We start from the raw sequence: 17867 nt of genomic DNA on the forward strand, positions 1-17867 counted from the left end.
CACACACACACACACACACACACACACACACACACACACACACACACCCTCATTCATTTCTCTATCACCCACATAATATAGGTACTCAATAAATACTTAATGGAATTTTGGATGAATACTAAAATCCCATCTAGACTTGTTACTTTAAGTGCTTCATTTGCATGGATAAGGATTATGCCCTTTTACTTTTTTAAGGATATATTTCACACCAAGAATGAACACTTACAGGATCTAAAACCTATGATCTCATCATATCTAAATGGGATAAAAGACTTCCCAAGAACTACTCTAATCCTAAAGCATTAATGAAATACTTTTTCTTTGGAGAGGTTCTCAATGAATCTATGTCTCAACATAATACCAAAAAATAACCTACCTAATACAATCAATCACTCCTAGACACTTACTTCCCATTTTAACTGTTTCCTGATCCAGGTAGACTTTCTTGCCCCTTCTATCAGGATATTGAGAAGCACCATCCCTTTCCTCCCAATGAATTTGTGACCTGCTTACTTTTGAATCTTTGGTTGTATCTAGTTAAACTCCTTTAAGAGCTTTCAAAAGGCTCCACACTGGTTACTGTCTCACCTGCCTACTAACACCTTTAGAGGAATAGGAAGATCTCATCAGCCACAAAGCAAAATGTAAAAAAGATTTCTACTGTCACTATGCTCAGTACCACAATATTCTCTCAATCTAAGGAATAAATTAGCAATAGATATAATAAATATTTTCCCTATTTATCCTGAGGATAGTTTAAACCACTTTTTAAGGAAAAAACCATTTTAAACTTCCTTTTTAACTCTAACTAGTACTTCAAGCTAAGATGTTTTTTGTTAACTATTCCCTGGGAGTCAGTACCTTAGCTGGTTCCCAAGACATAAAAGAGTTCCCTAGGAATACATACTCCTCCAGGGCAGGTGCTGTCAGGAAAAGAAGATAACATTTTCCCCTTCAATGAAACAGGAGGGACTAGGGGGTTTTTGTTTGTTTGTTTGTTTTTGTTTTGTTTTGTTTTGAGCTGGGGAAGAAAACTAGATTGTTAGAAGAAACCAGTTTTACCAGATTGACTCCTAGGGTTGGGGAAAAGGAGGAGGAAGAGGGCAAAGGAGAAAAAGATGAGGTTAAAAGACACAATAATGAAATTGTTGCAAAATACTTTATCCACTTAGAATCAGAGGAGAGGTAATTATGGTTCTCCAGCATTCTCATACATGTTATCAAGACTGAAGCAGTTCTTAGGAGAACAAAAGTTCGTTTGTTTTGTTTGTTTGGTTTTTTTTTTTTTTTTTTGGGGGGGGGGAGTTGTGGGGAGTGGCACTAGAACTGGCAAGAACCCAGTAGCACTTACTCCAACTCATAAGGAGAAATCCTCTCTACATCCAACTGACAAGTGGTCATCCAGGTTTTGCTTCAAGACTTCTGATGGGGAATACATTAATAATACAAGAAAGACACTCTCACTTTTTTTTTGCCAGTTCTAAGACTTAGGAAGATTTTTCTTACATCAAGCCTAAATGTGCTTCTTGGCAACATTAGTTCCTAGTTCTGCCCTATTAGAATAAATCTAATCCCTTTTCCAAACAACAGTCTTTCAAGTACTTGAAAAGTTCTTTCTTTAGCCTTCTTCTCCAGGCTAAACATTCCCAGATCCTCAAATGTTAAGGATTCAAGGTCCTTCCTTCACCATCCTAGATGACCTTTTGGACATTCTTCAGTTCATCAATGTTCTTCCTAAATTACAGTATTCAGAACTGAACAAAATATCCCCAGCTATGGTCTGACCATGACAGGGTACAGAGAGATTATTACCAAACCCCTCCATGGGAAAATGCATGGTTTATACCTAGAGAACTATTTACAACTATACAGGGCTCCAAGATCATTTATCTGGAGCCAGCTATAAGCCCTTCAGAGCAAAGCTTCCAGAAAGAATGAGTCTTAATATTTAGTACTGTTACAAACAAGTCAGCAGACAAGAGTTATCAAACCCCGCTTTTGGATATTAATTCTAAAATTTATGGCTTCCACTATGTATTGATGCATAACTTTATACACACTTGTACATATTTTAAGACTCTGGCACACAATAGCCAAGTACTATGTTAGGTCCTTTCCTAAACTTCAATGAAAAAAAGTTAAGCAAGCATTTACTACATCCCACTATAGAAAAAAAGGTGTTAAAACCTAGGGGCAACTTGGAACCAGATTAAAACATAACTGAGAAATGTTTAACAAAATAAATGAAAACATAATACAACATAGGCAGCCTGCAATAGAAATATGTCTCTATTTGAGTTTGACAAGTCTGATGCAGAGGATTCCACATTATCCCATACTCTTTTCCTCTCCCTCACCCTCCTCCATGCACTACTGCCCCCCATCTAAATCAGCTACCAATATTTGTCAATTCTACCTCCAAAAAACCTCCCACATCTACTCCCACGCCAGCCACCACACCACCCCAATTCAGGCCCTCATCCTCTTTTTAAACTGTTGCCACATTGACTGGAATCAGATCTCCTTCATCTCTAATCCATATTCTACCCAGCGGCCAAAATAATCTTTAAAAACAGGCTTGACTATACTCCTCCCTGCTCAAGAATATTTAGTGGTTTGTCTTTCAATCCCTAGGGTCTAGGACAGAGTCTTGCCCACAGAATCAAGCAAGCAAACGTCTATTAAGCTCCTATGATATGTGAGGTATTGTACCAGATGATGACAATAAAGATCATAAAACTGAAAATGGCTCCTGCCTTCAAGAAGCTTACATTCTTCAGGAGCAAATAGATGCACAAATAAAATAAAAGCGATAATTTTTGCATTTCTGTGGAAGAGGAAAGGCACCAATAGCTGGGGAGCCTCAGGAAAGGTCCTGATAGGCAGCTTCTGAGGTCAGCATTCAAAAAAACAAGAGATTCTAAGAAATGTAAGTGAAAAAGGGGAGTATTCTGGACAGATATAGGACACAGCCTGTATAAAGGCACCATGACAGAGGATGAAATATCATGTGTAAGGAATAGCAAAAATACCAGTTTGGCGAGACCAAAGAATATATAATGCAGAGTAATAGGGCAGGAAATATAGGTTGGAGCCAGGCTGTAAAAGGCTTTCAATCCCAAACAAAAGAGCTTGTATTTCACCCCACAAATAACAGTAACCCAATGGAGTTCACTGACTAGGGGGATGACATGGTCATACATGTACTTTAGGAATGTCACTTCAGTAAATTTGTGGAAAACGTCCTGGAAAGGCATAAGGTTTGAGAGGCTTAATATATCTGTTGAATTGAGTTAGCTTAAGCTCTTCAAGTTTTGCAAGGTCTGAATAAAATAAATTCAATGAATATTTACTAAGTGACTTTTATTTGCTTCAGTCTAAAGGAGGTACACTGAGAGGTATATAAAGAGATACACTGAGAGGTACACAAAGATGAATAAAGTCATGGTCCTTCCTCCTCCTCTTCATCATCATCATAAGTATAGTTACAATTTATATAAAGGTTACTATATGCCACACACTGTCTTTACACAGTTTACAATTTTTATCTCATTTGAGCCTCACAACAACCCTGTGAGGTACGTGCTATTATCCCTATTTTACATATGAGGACTAAAGCAAGCAGAGGTTAAGTGACTTGCCCAGGTTCAAAGAGTTAGTACATGTCTGAGGTCATATTTGAACTCAGGTCTTCTTAACTCCAGGAAAAGTAGTCTATACATTACACCACCTGGTTTAGATTCCCTAAAGTGAGAGTGAATAACATAGGTACAAACTAACAAACATAATGCAAAAGAAAATGTATGAAAGTATGAGATGTAGAAGCAAGAAAGTACTAAGAGTTCAAACGAAAGAAGAATCTCTGGGATAAGAAATGAGGAAAAGAGGGGAAGAAATCAGTATTTTGTTCTAATCCACAAAAAGTCACACTGGGAAATCAAGAACAAGTCATGTAAGGGCTTCAAATAAATAAAAGTCATCATTGCCCAAGAAGACTAGAAATAGCACCTCCTCATCTTTTACAAAGTAGTCCTCAATTCTCACTGTAGGCAGTAATATAAGTGCTTCTTCAGACTCTTATGGAGACAGACAAGTAATTCGCATGAGGTAAAAATGACTGGCCCAGAACCAGCTCAGCATCAGTAAGTATCTATTTATTCATAAACATAAACTTAGTACTACTGGAAGCAGAAGGTAAAGGTTGCAATACTTGGGGAAGACACATTTTCAATTCTTAAAAACCTACCATAAAGAATTCACAAGTAATTGTCAAGATATATATACTACTCTGAAGAAACATAAGCTTTAGGCAGAAATAAGGTCTCTCAATGAAACCCTGTATGCTGTCTTATACAAAAGGCTTCTATTTTCCTTTAAACGTGCTGTGTCAGACAGTCAGGTAGCACAGCAAGTAAGAGAACCAGCCCCAGAGTCGGGATGACCTGGGATCGAATCCAGGCTCAGACACTTAGCACCCACCCAGAAACACCTGGTTGTGTAACCTTGAGCAAGTTACTTAACCCCAATTGCTTTAAAAAAAAAATGTGCTGTGTCAGTATAAAAGAATACTACTGTACTTTAAGAAATAAACATGAAAGATAAAAAGCATGGAAAGATATATGAACTATTAAAAATTGAACAAAAATTACAACAATGCAAATGCAAAGAACAAAAAATAATCAAAACTAAATGCTACATAAAACCATGATGACCAACTTTGACTTCACCAAAAAATAAAAAAAAATCAGTCAATAAACATTTATTAAACACCAGCACTATGGTAAGCACCAGGGATACAAAGAAAGGTCAAAGACAGTCCTTGCTCTGATGGAGCTCAGAGTCTAACTGAGGAAATAACATGCAAACAAATTATGTACAAACAAGATAAACTGGAAATAACAAATACAGAGAAGGCATCAGAATTAGAGTCTCAGGGAAGGCAGAGCCAAGATGGTGGAGTAAAGGTGGGAACTCACCTAAGCTCTCCCCAAAATCTCTTTTAAAAATGACTCTAAACAAATTCTAGAGAAGCGGAACCCACAAAAAGATGGAATGAAACAGATTCCTGCCAAAGACAACTTTGAAGGTTGGCAAGAAAGGCCTGTTGCAGCAGGGTGAGAGAGGAGTGCAGCTCAAACAGCACCAGCACAGACAGGATCCCAGAAAACCTGGAGCAGGCCTCAGGGAGAATGAATCACTGGCAGCAATAGTGGTTTTCAAACCTCTTAGCCCACAGGAAAACACAACTTAGAAAGTCAGCAAGGAAGCTCTGTTGAACCTGGGTGGAATTGGAGCACAGTCCAGCACAGGCTGCGCCAGCACAACCCTGAACAAAAGCAAGCGAGGAAAAGGCCTCAGGAAGGACTGGATCAGGAGAAGGCCTCAGGAAGGACTGGCTGGGCAGCAGCTGGTTCCAGAGGTCTCAGCTCACAGACAGTAAAGGGCTAAAACAACTGGTCAGAAGGAGATTGCAGGAGTCTTTTTGATAGTGCTACCACAGGCCTCTGTTGCTTGCCCATACTTGGATCCAGGTTGCAGTCCTAGGTGGCAGTCCCAGGGTGAGAAGGAACACTAGCTTAGCAGAGTTTGTAGCCACAGTGAGAGCAGGGATCCTCCTCACAGTTCCAGGGCAGAAAAGAGTGCTTGTGGTTGCTCACAGACAAAAGCACAGGCCAGGAGAGTAGTAAACACCTGTCCTCAGATCATACCACCTTGGAAGAACTGAAAACTTACTGGTCCCTAAAAGTATTTCTGAAAACAGCTGCACAAAACCCCCTGAAGCTTGGGACAGTACACCCTCCACCCTGAACCAGAGCCGTATTTTAACAAAGAGTTAAAAGTCAAGCAATAGGCTGGGAAAATGAGCAAACAACAGGAAAAACTCTATTGAAAGTCACTGTGGTGACAAGGAAGATCAAAATACACACACAGAAGAAAACAAAGTCAAAGTTCCTATATCCAAATCTTCCAAGAAAAATATTACTTGGTCTCAGGCCATGGAAGATCTCAAAAAGGAATTTGAAAGTCGAGTAAGAGAAGTAGAGGGAAAACTGGAAAGAGAAATGAGAGTGATGCAAGAAAATTGTGAAAAATTAGGCAGCAGCTTGGTAAAGAAGACACAAAAAAATACTGAAGAAAATAACACTTTAAAAAACAAAACTGGCCAAATGGAAAAAGAGGTACAAAAAGTCAACGAGAAGAATGTTTTAAAAGCAATGTAGGCTAAATGGAAAAGGAAGTACAAAAGCTCACTGAAGAAAATAATTCCTTAAAAATTAGAATGGAGTAAATGGAAGCTAATGAATGACTTTGTAAGATATCAAGAAAGAGATTCATTCCTGAGGGCGGAGTCAAGATGGCAGCATAGAAGCAGGACCTCCCTGTGGCTCCAGGTTCCACCTTCCCCAATCCATGTAAAAGGGGAATCTAAACAAACTTAGGAGCTGCAGAACCCACAAAATGACACAGAGAAGCTAACTTCCCACTGAGGACAGCCTGGCAGACCATCAGAAATCGACCATCACAGTGCTTTGGGAGCCGAGACCAATCCCACGCCAAGGCCTTAGCTCAAGGGTGGGCCTGAACAGCCGCTGGCCAGAGGGACCCCAGATCAGCAGTAGCTGTGGCCATTTCCCGATTTATCAATACATAGATGCAAAGGACAAAGTGAGAGGTCAATGCAGTCTGGACTTTGGGACCCAGTAAGTGGGAGTGCATGAGACACCAGCACAGCCAGCCAGCACCATGTGGCAGCTTCAGCTCCTGGCCTGCAGAGTGTAGGGGGACCAAGTACCACTCTGAGGGGTAATCGCTCTTGCTTTAACCTGATTGGATCTGGACTGCAGTCTAGGGTGGAGGTCCTGGGGTGTGTGTCCAGCTTGCCAGAGTGTGTGGAGACCTCAGATAGGGCACCCATCTAATACCTCCGGCAGCTGAGAAAATTCCAGTGTTTGGGACGAAAGCTCCCCTGTCTGGTAGCAGAGTCCTATTGTGGCCAAAAGCCCAGGAATCAAGTGACTGAGGGGTGACATGACCAGGCAAAGGAAACAAAGCAAACAGAAGATTCCAACGTTAGACTCCTATTTTGGGGACAAAAAGAAGCAAACTATGGAACAGGAGGAAGACAGTGAAGTCAGAACTCCTACACCAAAAGCTTCAAAGGAAAATACAAGCTGGTTACAGGCCATAGAGGACCTTAAGAAGCAGATAAGAGAAGTGAAGGAAAAATTGGAAAGAGAAATGAAAACAATGCAAAAAAATTACGAAATGAGAGTCAACAGCCTGACTGAGGAAAATCATACCTTAAAAAATAGATTAACTCAAATGGCAAAAGAGGCTCAAAAAGGCAATGAGGAGAAGAATGCCTTAAAAAGCCAAATTTGCCAGATGGAAAAAGCATCTCAAAAGCTCAATGAAGAGAATCATTGCTTCAGAATTAGACTGGAGCAAATGGAAGCTAATGACTTTATGAGAAATCAAGATGCTGTTAAACAGATCCAAACAAATGAAAGAATAGAAGGCAATGTGAAATATCTCATGGGAAAAACCACTGACCTGGAAAATAGATCCAGGAGAGATAATTTAAAAATTATTGGACTACCTGAAAGCCATGATCAAAGTAAGAACCTAGAAATCATCCTCCAGGAAGTTATCAAAGAGAAGTGCCCTGATCTCTTAGAACCAGAGGACAAAATCGAGGTTGAAAGAATCCACCGATCACCTCCTATAAAAGATCCCAAAAAGAAAACTCCTAGGAATATTATAGCCAGGTTCCGGAATTCCCATATCAAGGAGAGAATATTACAAGCAGCCAGGAAGAAACAATTTGAATATTGTGGAAACACAATCAGGATAACCCAGGATCTGGAAGCTTCTACACTGAGGGATCAAAGGGCTTGGAATATGATATTCGGGAGGTCAAAGGAGCTGGGATTAAAACCAAGAGTCACCTACCCAGCGAAACTGAGTATCATGTTTCAGGGGAAAATATGGTCATTCAGTGGAATAGAGGACTTTCAAGCATTCTTGATGAGAAAACCAGAGTTGAACAGAAAATTTGACATTCAGATACAAGAAGCAAGAGAAGCATGAGAAGGTAAACAGGGAAAAGAAATCATAAGGAACTTATCAAAGTTGAACTATTAACATTCCTACATGGAAAAACAATAATTGTAACTTATGAAACTTTTCTCAGTAGTTGAAGGGAATAGAAATATATATATGTGAGGGTATGTGGGCATATGAATACATATGGGAATGTGTGTATATATGTTTACAGGTATACATAGATAGAGGGCACAGGACCAATTTAACAGGAAGGGATGATATTTAAAAGGTGAAATTAAGAGGTGAGAGAGGAATATAATGAGAGGAGATGGGGAGAGACAGAATGGGGTAAACTATCTCATATAGAAGAGGCAAGGGAAAATGGTTACAATGGAGGGGAAGAATAGGAAGGCAAAAGGGAATGGGTGTTTTAGTAATGGAATATAAAGTTCCCCCTGTATTGGCTTGGTTTTCAAACTGATTGTGTTAAAACCCAGAGCTTGTTAATCCCACCTGTGGGATGGACTTGTTGACTTGAAAAGAGAGTCCTGAACTGAGAGGAGCTGGTGACGTAGATTTGGAGAGACAAGAGAGAGGCAGAAGAACTTTTTTGAAGCAGCACCTCGTGGAGGCAGAGAGAGAGACTGAGAGAATTGTTGGAGGCCACTTTGAATTGCCCTGGACTTTTGAGACCTGCCCCCTGAGCTGCCAAGGACTGAGGAGACATGGCTGTTTTGCTGGTACTTTGTCTGTTTTGATGTTGTTTTGCCAGATTTGTCCACTGGTGAAAGACAGTCCTTTTGTTGAAGAAGTCCTGGAACCTGGCTGTTGGCTAAGAGCTCCTGAGACTGTCCTGCAGACAGAGAGTGAATACTGTCCACTGGTGAAGGGCAGTGCTGTTGTTGCAGGGGTCTGGAGACTGTCCTGCAGACAGAGTGAATACTGTCCACTGGTGAAGGACAGTGCTGTTGTTGCAGGGGTCTGGGAACCTTTCCGTTGGTTCAGAAGCCCTGAAGAAGGATTTTCTTGTTGTATGTTTACAGAAATCCTGGGAGAGGGTTTTGCTAATGTTTTCAGGGGTTCCAGGACTGTTCTACAGACAGAGGATGAATTAATGAAGGGACTGGCAATGTATCTTGTGGCCTTGCTAAGCCTTGTCTCCCCAGGAACTAAGATTGCTGAGAACTTGCCTCCTGTCAAGATGAAGAAAAGACCTCCATTTGGGTATTTAGTGCTGTGCTTAAACTTGAGGTAACTCTGAGGTAGATTCAATTGTGATCCAGGGGTAGGGAACTTTTGACCTTTTTGTGCTCTGTGATTGAACAAATGAAGGTACTTTACTTATGTTTGGAAACCAATCTCCATTTGAGAAGAGGGTCTTTGTGGTGGACTAAATGAAGGTACAGCCTAGGGGTGGAGTAGTATTTAGAACAGGGACTTTGTAATTGATTGAATGATTGGAAGGTCCTGGGGTGGGGTAGTACTTGGAGATTATTTAATCACACTTAGTAAATGCTGTATTTTGAATGATGTCATGTTTTGATCTTCTCTGTTCTGGGTTTGTCACTGAATAAAATGGAGAGCACCTATGCTGGTATTCTGAACCTTGGGAAGTTGCCTTTCCTTGGCATTACATTACAATGGGTCAACCTTATTCCCATTGAATCTGTCTTGAGGAGGGAATGAAATACACACTAAATAGGGTATCTCACCCTCCAGGAGAGTAGGGGGGGAAAGGGTTGAGAGGGGGGATGATGGAAGGAGTGTAGGCTGGGGGGGAGGGAAGTTGGGAGCACCCACTTTTGAAAAGGAACGGGATCAAAGTAGAGAATAGAACAAGTGGGAGGTGGGATAGGAGGGAGGGCTATATAGTCAGTCTTTTACCATACATCCACTGTGGAAATGTTTTGCATAGCTACACATGTACAACCTATACTGAACTGCTTATCTTCCCAGTAAGGGTGGGTGACAAGGGAGGAATGGAATGAATCTGGAATTCAAAGTTTTAAAATCAAATTATATATATATACTATTATTAATACTATCTTACATGTAATATGGAAATAAGATATACAGGCACTGAAGCATAAGAGATCCACTGGAAAAGTCAAAAGGGGTATGGGAGAAAATATGGGAGAAAGCAGCTTGAAGGAGTGGATATCGAGTGGGATTGCTATTTAGGGGTAGTGGGTAGGGGATAAAATGGGGATAAAATAAAATTTGTAACTCAAAATCTTGTGGAAATGAATGATGTGAACTAAAAGTGAATAAAGCAGTTAAAAGAAATCAAGAAACAATAAAACAAAACAGGGGGCGGCTAGGTGGCGCAGTGAATAGAGCACCAGCCCTGGAGTCAGGAGAACCTGGGTTCAGATCTGGCCTCAGACACTTAACACAAAAACTAGCCGTGTGACCCTGCGCAAGTCACTTAATCCCAACTGCCCTCCAAAAAGCAAAAAAATAAAAATGAAAAAATGAAAAATAAAATAAAACAAAAAGAATTAAAAAAATATATTAGACAATGTAAAATATCTCACGAGAAAAACAATTGACCTGGAAAATAGATCCAGGAGAGATCATTTAAAAAAATATTGGACTACCTGAAAGCCATGATCAAAAATAAAAGATCATCTTTCAAGAAATTATCAAGGTGGGGGTGGCTAGGTGGCACAGTGAATAGTGCACCGGCCCTGGAGTCAAGAGGACCTGAGTTCAAATCCAGCCTCAGACACTTAACACAAAAACTAGCCGTGTGACCTTGGGCAAGTCACTTAACCCCAACTGCCCTCCAAATAAAAAGCAAAGAAATTATCGAGGAAAACTTCCCTGATAGTCTAGAACCAGAGGATAAAATAGAAAATGAAACAATCCTCTGATCACCTCCTGAAAGAGATCTCAAAATGAAAACTGCCAGGACAGGTCAAGGAGAAAATATTGCAAGCAGCCAGAAAAAAAAAAAAACAATTCAAATATGGTGTACAGTCAGGGTAACAAAAAATTTAGCAGCTTCTACATTAAAGGATCAGAGGGCTTAGTATATGATATTCTGGAGGGCAAAGGAGCTAGGATTATAAACAAGAATCACCTACCCAGCAAAACTAAGTATAATCCATGAGGGGAAAAAAATGAATATTCAATGAGATAGAGAACTTTCAAGAAATCTTGATGAAAAGACCAGAGCTGGGGGCGGCTAGATGGTGCTGTGAATAGAGCACTGGCCCTGGCATCAGGAGAACCTGAGTTCAAATCCAACCTCAGACCCTTAACACACACACAAAAAACTAGGCATGTGATTTTGAGCAAGTCACTTAACCCCAACTTCCCTTCCTTTCTGGAATTGAAAGTTTTTAAATCAAATATTCAAATATGTATATATATTATATATGTGTGTGTATATATTTATATATATACTATTATTAATACCATCTTACATGTAATTGGGAAATGGGATGTGCAGGCACTGAGGCATAGAGATCCACTGGAAAAGTGGAAAAGGGTATGGGGGAAAATGTGGGAGAGAGCAGATTGGAGGAGGGGATATCCTGTGGGACTGCTATTTTGGGGTGGTGGGTGGGTGAGGAGAAAATTTGTAACTCAAAATCTGGCGGAAATGGATGATGTAAATCAGAAGTTTTAATAAAGCATTAAAAAAAAAACAGAAAATAAAGAATTATATTCATTTCCCCCTTGCCCCTCAAAAAATAAGGCTGTGGGAAACTTAGCTTTATCTGACCCTTTTATCTTGTCTGTTCTTTTCTTCTTTACCAGATACATGGTAGGGAGAGAGAATTCAGAAATGGATAGACAAGACAGACCAGATAGAGGAGTTCTCTTGTAAATGGTCAATCATTATTCAACTGTGAACTTGAACTTCACAGAAATTTGTGATAAGTATACCCTCAATCACAAAACAAATATTCCATAACCTTGGCCCCAGTTACTGGAACTACTACTATAAAAGCAGTTAAACAACAAAATCCCCAAGTTACAGCATAAAGCCACTAGTATTTCACAGAAATTGTATTAACTGCTCCCAACTCTCCTCTAAAGCTGTGCTTGGTCACAACCCACAGTTTAAGGGCTGCTAGTAGAACACCCAGGAGTCTGTATGATTTGCCCAGAGGAAGAAGTGGCTTTCATGAGACAAAAGAAGGTAGAAGGATGAGGGTGATGAGGGTGATGATGATGATGATGACGACGACAGCTATGACAACGACTACGAGACAATTTATTTATCATTTATTAATGACATATAGAGATTTAAGGTTTTCAATGTACGTTACATATGGTATCATATTTAACAACAGAATGGTCTTTTAACCTATTAGTGGCCATCATTCAAAGGACAGTGATAAGGTGTTCTCTATTTCCATAAAGACTCAAACAAGTGCCACTGAGTTTAAGGTCCCACCTCATGTAAAATGCAACCCCAAATCTCAGTACCATTCAAACACTCTGGGAGAAAATATTTATCATCCTTCAGTTTCACAGCTCCAGGTACATATTTTGAAATTGCTTATACTGAATAGAACCACCTACATATCCTAATGGCAACTGAATTCAAAAAGTCCAAAACTAAACTCATCATATTCTTTTCCCACCAAAACTTGCTCACCCACCTAATGTTTCTATTCCTTTCGATGGTGCCACCATGCTTTAACTCATGCTCAAAAATGCCAAAAGTCAGTCTTCACTCTTTCTCACTTATATCCAATTTCTACAGCTTCACTAGCTTCCTTCCTATCTTCCCATCTGACTATAAATCAGCTAAGATTTCCCCAAGTCTTACCAAAAAAAATATTTTTAACTTTCCCCCTTCTACCTTTTCTAATTATGGTCACATCTTTGTCCCTCCCTTTGCTGTCTTACTTACTTATTCATTCCTTCACCATTTGTAATCTGGCTTCCACTTCTACCTTTCTACTACTGTTTTTTCAAATGTCATGAATAATTAGGGTTTTGTTTTGGTTTGCGTTTTTGTCCTCATCTGAGATGATCTCTTTATAGCTTTAACTGATCTGACAATCCCCCTCTATTAAACACTATCTCCTTCCTTAAGTTTCAAAAATACCTGACTTTCCTGCCTCTCATTCCTAATAGCTTCTTTGATCTTCCTGGCTCTTTACCATTTTCCCAAGGTCTTGATGTGAATGGTCCTTAAAGATCTGTCTTTGATCTTCCTCTCTTCGCTCTATGCACCCTCCAAAGTCAATCTCTCCCATTCTTGGGATGAATAACGTGTTTTGGATGAAAACCATAAACTCCTCTGGCCCACAGTAGCCTGCTCCTGATTAGACAATGTTTTACATTCCATCTACTTGGGCCACCTAATCAGCTACTCTTTACTTTCCCTCCCCTTCTACCTATCAAATGAATACTACCACTGGGAAGCATATGTCAATTGACCGTCCTCTGTGTCTCACCATCCCTAAGACCTTGCCCCAGACCAAAACTTCTTTTGATAGCCACTCTTTGCCTCTATTAAAATGTAAGCTCCTTAACCAAACAAGGGGTAGAGAACATTATGAAATGCAAAATGGATAATTTTGACTACATTGAATTGAAAAGTTTTTGCACAAAGCCAATGCAACCAAGATGAGAAGGGAAGCAGAAAATTGGGAATAATTTTTACAACCAGTGTTTCTGATAAAGGCCTCATTTCTAAAATATATAGAGAACTTAGTTGAATTTATAGGAATACAAGTCATCCCCCAACTGATAAATGGTCAAAGGACATGAACAGGCAGTTTTCAGAGGAAGAAATTAAAGATATCTATAAACATATGAAAAAAATGCTCTTAATCAGTATTGATCAGAGGAATGCAAATCAAAACAACTCTTAGGTACCACATCTCACCTATCAGACTGGTTAACATGATGAAACAGGAAAACGATAAATGCCGGAGAAAATGTAGGAAAACTGGAACACTAATGCATTGTTGGTGGAGTTGTGAACTGATCCAAACATTCTGAAGAGCAATTTGGAACTATGCCCAAAGAGCTATAAAAATGTACATACCTTTTGGCCCAGAATACCACTTCTAGGGCTGTATCCCAAAGAGATCATACAAATAGGAAAAGAACCCTCATGTACAAACATTTATAACAGCTCTTTTCACGGTGGCAAAGAATTGGAAATTGAGGGCATGCCCATCAATTGGGAATGGCTAAACAAGTTGTGGTATAAGAATGTAATGGAATACTATTGTGCTACAGAAATGAGGAGACAGACTTCATGATCACCTGGAGAGACTTATATAAACTGTTGCTGAGTGAAGGGAGCAGAACCAAGAGAACATTGTACACAATTACAAACACATCACATCTGTGATGATTGACTTTGATAGACTGGACTCCCCTCAGCAATGCAAGGTTACATGACAACTCCAAAGGACTCATGATAGAAAAGGCTATCCACATCCAGAGAAAGAATTAAAAATGGGAAAAGGACCCACATGTACAAAAATATTTAGAGCAGCTCTGTTTGTGGTGGCCAAGAACTGGAAATTGAGGGAATGCCATCAATTCAGGGGAATGGCTGAACAAGGTGTGTATATGAATGTAATGGCATACTATTATGCTATAAGAAATAACAAATAGGCAGACGTCAGAAAAACCTGGAAAGACTGAGTGAAATGAGCAGAACCAGGAGAACATTGTACACAGCAACAGCCACAGTGTGAGACAACTGACTTTGACAGACTTAGCTCTTCTCACTAAGCAATATAAGGGCCTAAAACAATTCCAAAAGACTCATGATGGAAAATCCTATCCACAAAGAGAGAAAGAACTATGGAGTCTGAATGCAGATTGAAGCATACTATTTGCTCTCTTCTTTTTGTTTTGTTTTTTTCTTTCTCATAGTTTCTCCCATTCACTCTAATTCTTCTATACAACATGACTAATATGAATATATGTTTAATAAGAAGGTATATATCAGAAGGCACGCCATCTTGGGGAGTGGGGTAGAGAAAATTTAAAGCTTATTGAAGTGGATGATGAAAACTAAAAATTAATTAATTTAAAAAAATTTTTTTAATGTAAGCTCCCGTCTCACTTTTGTATTTGTATTATACACTTAGCAGAGTTCCTGGCACACACTAGTAAAGGCTTAATAAGTGCTTTTTCATTCATTAATTTTATCTCATCCACTCCCATGTCTTCAACCATCATCTATATCAAATCATTGCCTAAATCTCCATCACTAGGCCAGATACCACATCAACTCCTGACTTTTTACCTATACTAGATGTACAACCTGCATCTCAAACATCAGAAAAACAAAATTTAGTGTTCCTCCCTAAAACTAATACTGATTTCACTATTTTTATTTTGCTAAGGCTCAGATCTTTATATCACTTCCCCATCGTCTCTTTACCACTGCCCAATTCCCCAAATATCACCATCCCAATGGAAAGCTGAGCTCTACCCCTGGGGCAGCCTGGCTCTGATGGGTGAGTTTTCCTTCACCTTATCTGGTCCAGGACTACATTTAAAGATCACTCCCCCACTATCTCATCATCTCCCCACATCCTACCTCCCCCAAGAATTTGTCTTGCTTACTTTATTTGTATTCTTAGCACTTAATAGTGCCTGGCTCCTAGTAAGCACTTAATAAATGCTTTATTTATTTCTCATGTTCAAAATTATGGGGCTATCTTTGATTCTTCCCTCTCCTTCACTTCTCCCTCATCTCTCTCCCAGATTCAAACTGTAACCAAGTCCAGCATATTCCACTTCCATGACATCTTTTCTATCTATGTCTATCTTTCCATGACCACTGCTACCACACAAGGTTCTTTCCTGAGTCCCTTCTCTTTCTACATTCTCTCAGTGATTTCATTAGCTCCTATGGGTTCAATTATTATCTCTATGCAAATGACACACAAATCTATATATCCAGCCTTCATTTCTCTCTGAAGTTCTAGTCTCATACCACCAACTGCTATAAAACATATTGAATTGGAATTGCTGGCACTTAGGTATCATTGACCACTGACAACTAAGAAGTATGGTGAGTAGAGCACTGGACCCCAAATCAGGAAGATCTTCATTCACATCTATGTGACCCTGAACAAATCATTTAATCTCTGTTTGCCACACTTTCCTCATCTGTAAAATGGAGCTAATAACAGCATCTACCTCACAAGGTTATTGTGAGGATCAAATAAAACAATATCTGCAAAGTGCTTAACACAGTGCCTGGGACACAGAGGTACTGTATACATGCTCGTTTCTTTCATTCCTCAGTTTCCCCAACTATAAAATGGGGATAGTAACAGCATCTATCTCCCAGGGTTGAAGTAAGGATCAAATAAAATATTTGTTAAGGGCTTAGTGCAGTGCCTAGCACATAGTAAATACTTACTAAATGCACGTTTCCTTGCTTCTATAAGCATTTCAAACTCAACAGGTCCAAAATAGAACTCAGCATCTTTCCCCTCAAACCCAGCCCTCTTCCAAACTTCTTTTTCTGTTGCAGGCACCACCACCCTTCCAGTCATCCAGTTTACCATCTTGGAGTCTCTTTTTTAACTGTTGTACTCTTGTCAATACACAAATTCTGAGAGGTAGGTGTGAAAACCTAACAAAAGCAGAAATGTGCATGACTAACTGGGCACAATGCTATTCAGCGAAGTTTTTGTGTAAGGCTTCAGAGGTTTCTCTCCTTTGAAGAGTCACAACTCATCACAGCACTGCAAAAATCCACACATTAAAAAATGGATTAGTAGGTCTTTCTAAGTAACTTAAGTAACATCTTACTACAAAGAATGAACAGTCTTTTGGGGATCCAAAAATATTTATACTTGATATTCCAGTCAGCCAGGGATCATGTTATATTGTATATTCTGCAAGTAAAACTATTTCAAAACTGCATCAGCTTGGATAACCTTCACATAAATGAGCCCAGTCTCCAGCATGAGGTGCTGAACTACCTTCAAAGTAATGACATTTGAGTTACCAACACAGTGCAAAAAACCCAGGCCAAAGCTGGAAGTTGTACAAAGCAAAAGTAGATGGTCATTCAGTCTGGAAGTGCATAGGTGAAATGAATGGCTAGGATGGAGGGGGAAGAATAGAAAAAGGATAGGTGTGCTTTCGTCAATCATTTTCAATCATTCAATCAATCATCCTTCAATCACTTGCCAAGTATTGTCAATTCTACTTCCACATCTCTCCATGTCTCCCCTTTTCTCCACTCACTAGTTCAGGCTCTCAATAACTGATTGTGAATTATCTAACTCAATGTGTACAAAACACAATTCAGTATCTTTCCCCAAAACCTACCCCTCTTCCAAATTTCCCTCTTTCTGGAAAAGACAATACCATCCCTCCAGTCACCTAAGTTTATCCCCTAGCTCTTACTGATGCCACATATCTAATCAGTTGCCAGATACTATCACTTATATCTCTACAAATCTCAAATTTCCCCTTTTCCCCATCAGACCTTCATCATTTCTCACCTGGACAAGTTCAAGAGCTTCCTAAATAATCTCCTTGCATTTACTCTCTTTCTCCCCTCTCCAATCCCTCTTCCACAGAGCTGCCAAAATGCCACTCTTAAAGCACAGGAGCCTAACCCTACCATTCACCTACTCAAGAAGCTCAGAGTTTCCTTGTTTACATATTTACTCTAGGATCAAATACAAATTCCTATTTGGTATTTGAATCCCTTCTGGCTCCAACCCATCTTTCCTGACTAATTACACACTATGCTCCCTTACACATACACATAAGCTAACTTGCTATTCCCCACAGACAACAATCCATTTCCCACCACCCAGCCTTAATTTATTCACATTGTCTCCCATACCTCAAAT

At 39.6% G+C, this 17867-nt stretch overlaps 1 protein-coding gene across 1 annotated transcript in view; it reads right to left on the bottom strand.

Annotated features, from left to right (window-relative positions):
- Positions 1-17867, bottom strand: part of ARHGEF7 (Rho guanine nucleotide exchange factor 7) — a 310305-nt gene that overhangs the window by 223013 nt on the left and 69425 nt on the right. The window contains exon 6 of the mRNA XM_069094099.1: positions 16148-16184. Coding sequence (XP_068950200.1) covers positions 16148-16184 — 37 coding nt within the window. The remainder of the gene's footprint in view (positions 1-16147; positions 16185-17867) is intronic.

The sequence above is a fragment of the Petaurus breviceps genome, unplaced genomic scaffold, assembly GCF_028583685.1.
Source record: "Petaurus breviceps papuanus isolate PSGF00001 unplaced genomic scaffold, PetGlider_PUasm1.0 214, whole genome shotgun sequence".
Classification (NCBI taxonomy): Eukaryota; Metazoa; Chordata; class Mammalia; order Diprotodontia; family Petauridae; genus Petaurus; species Petaurus breviceps.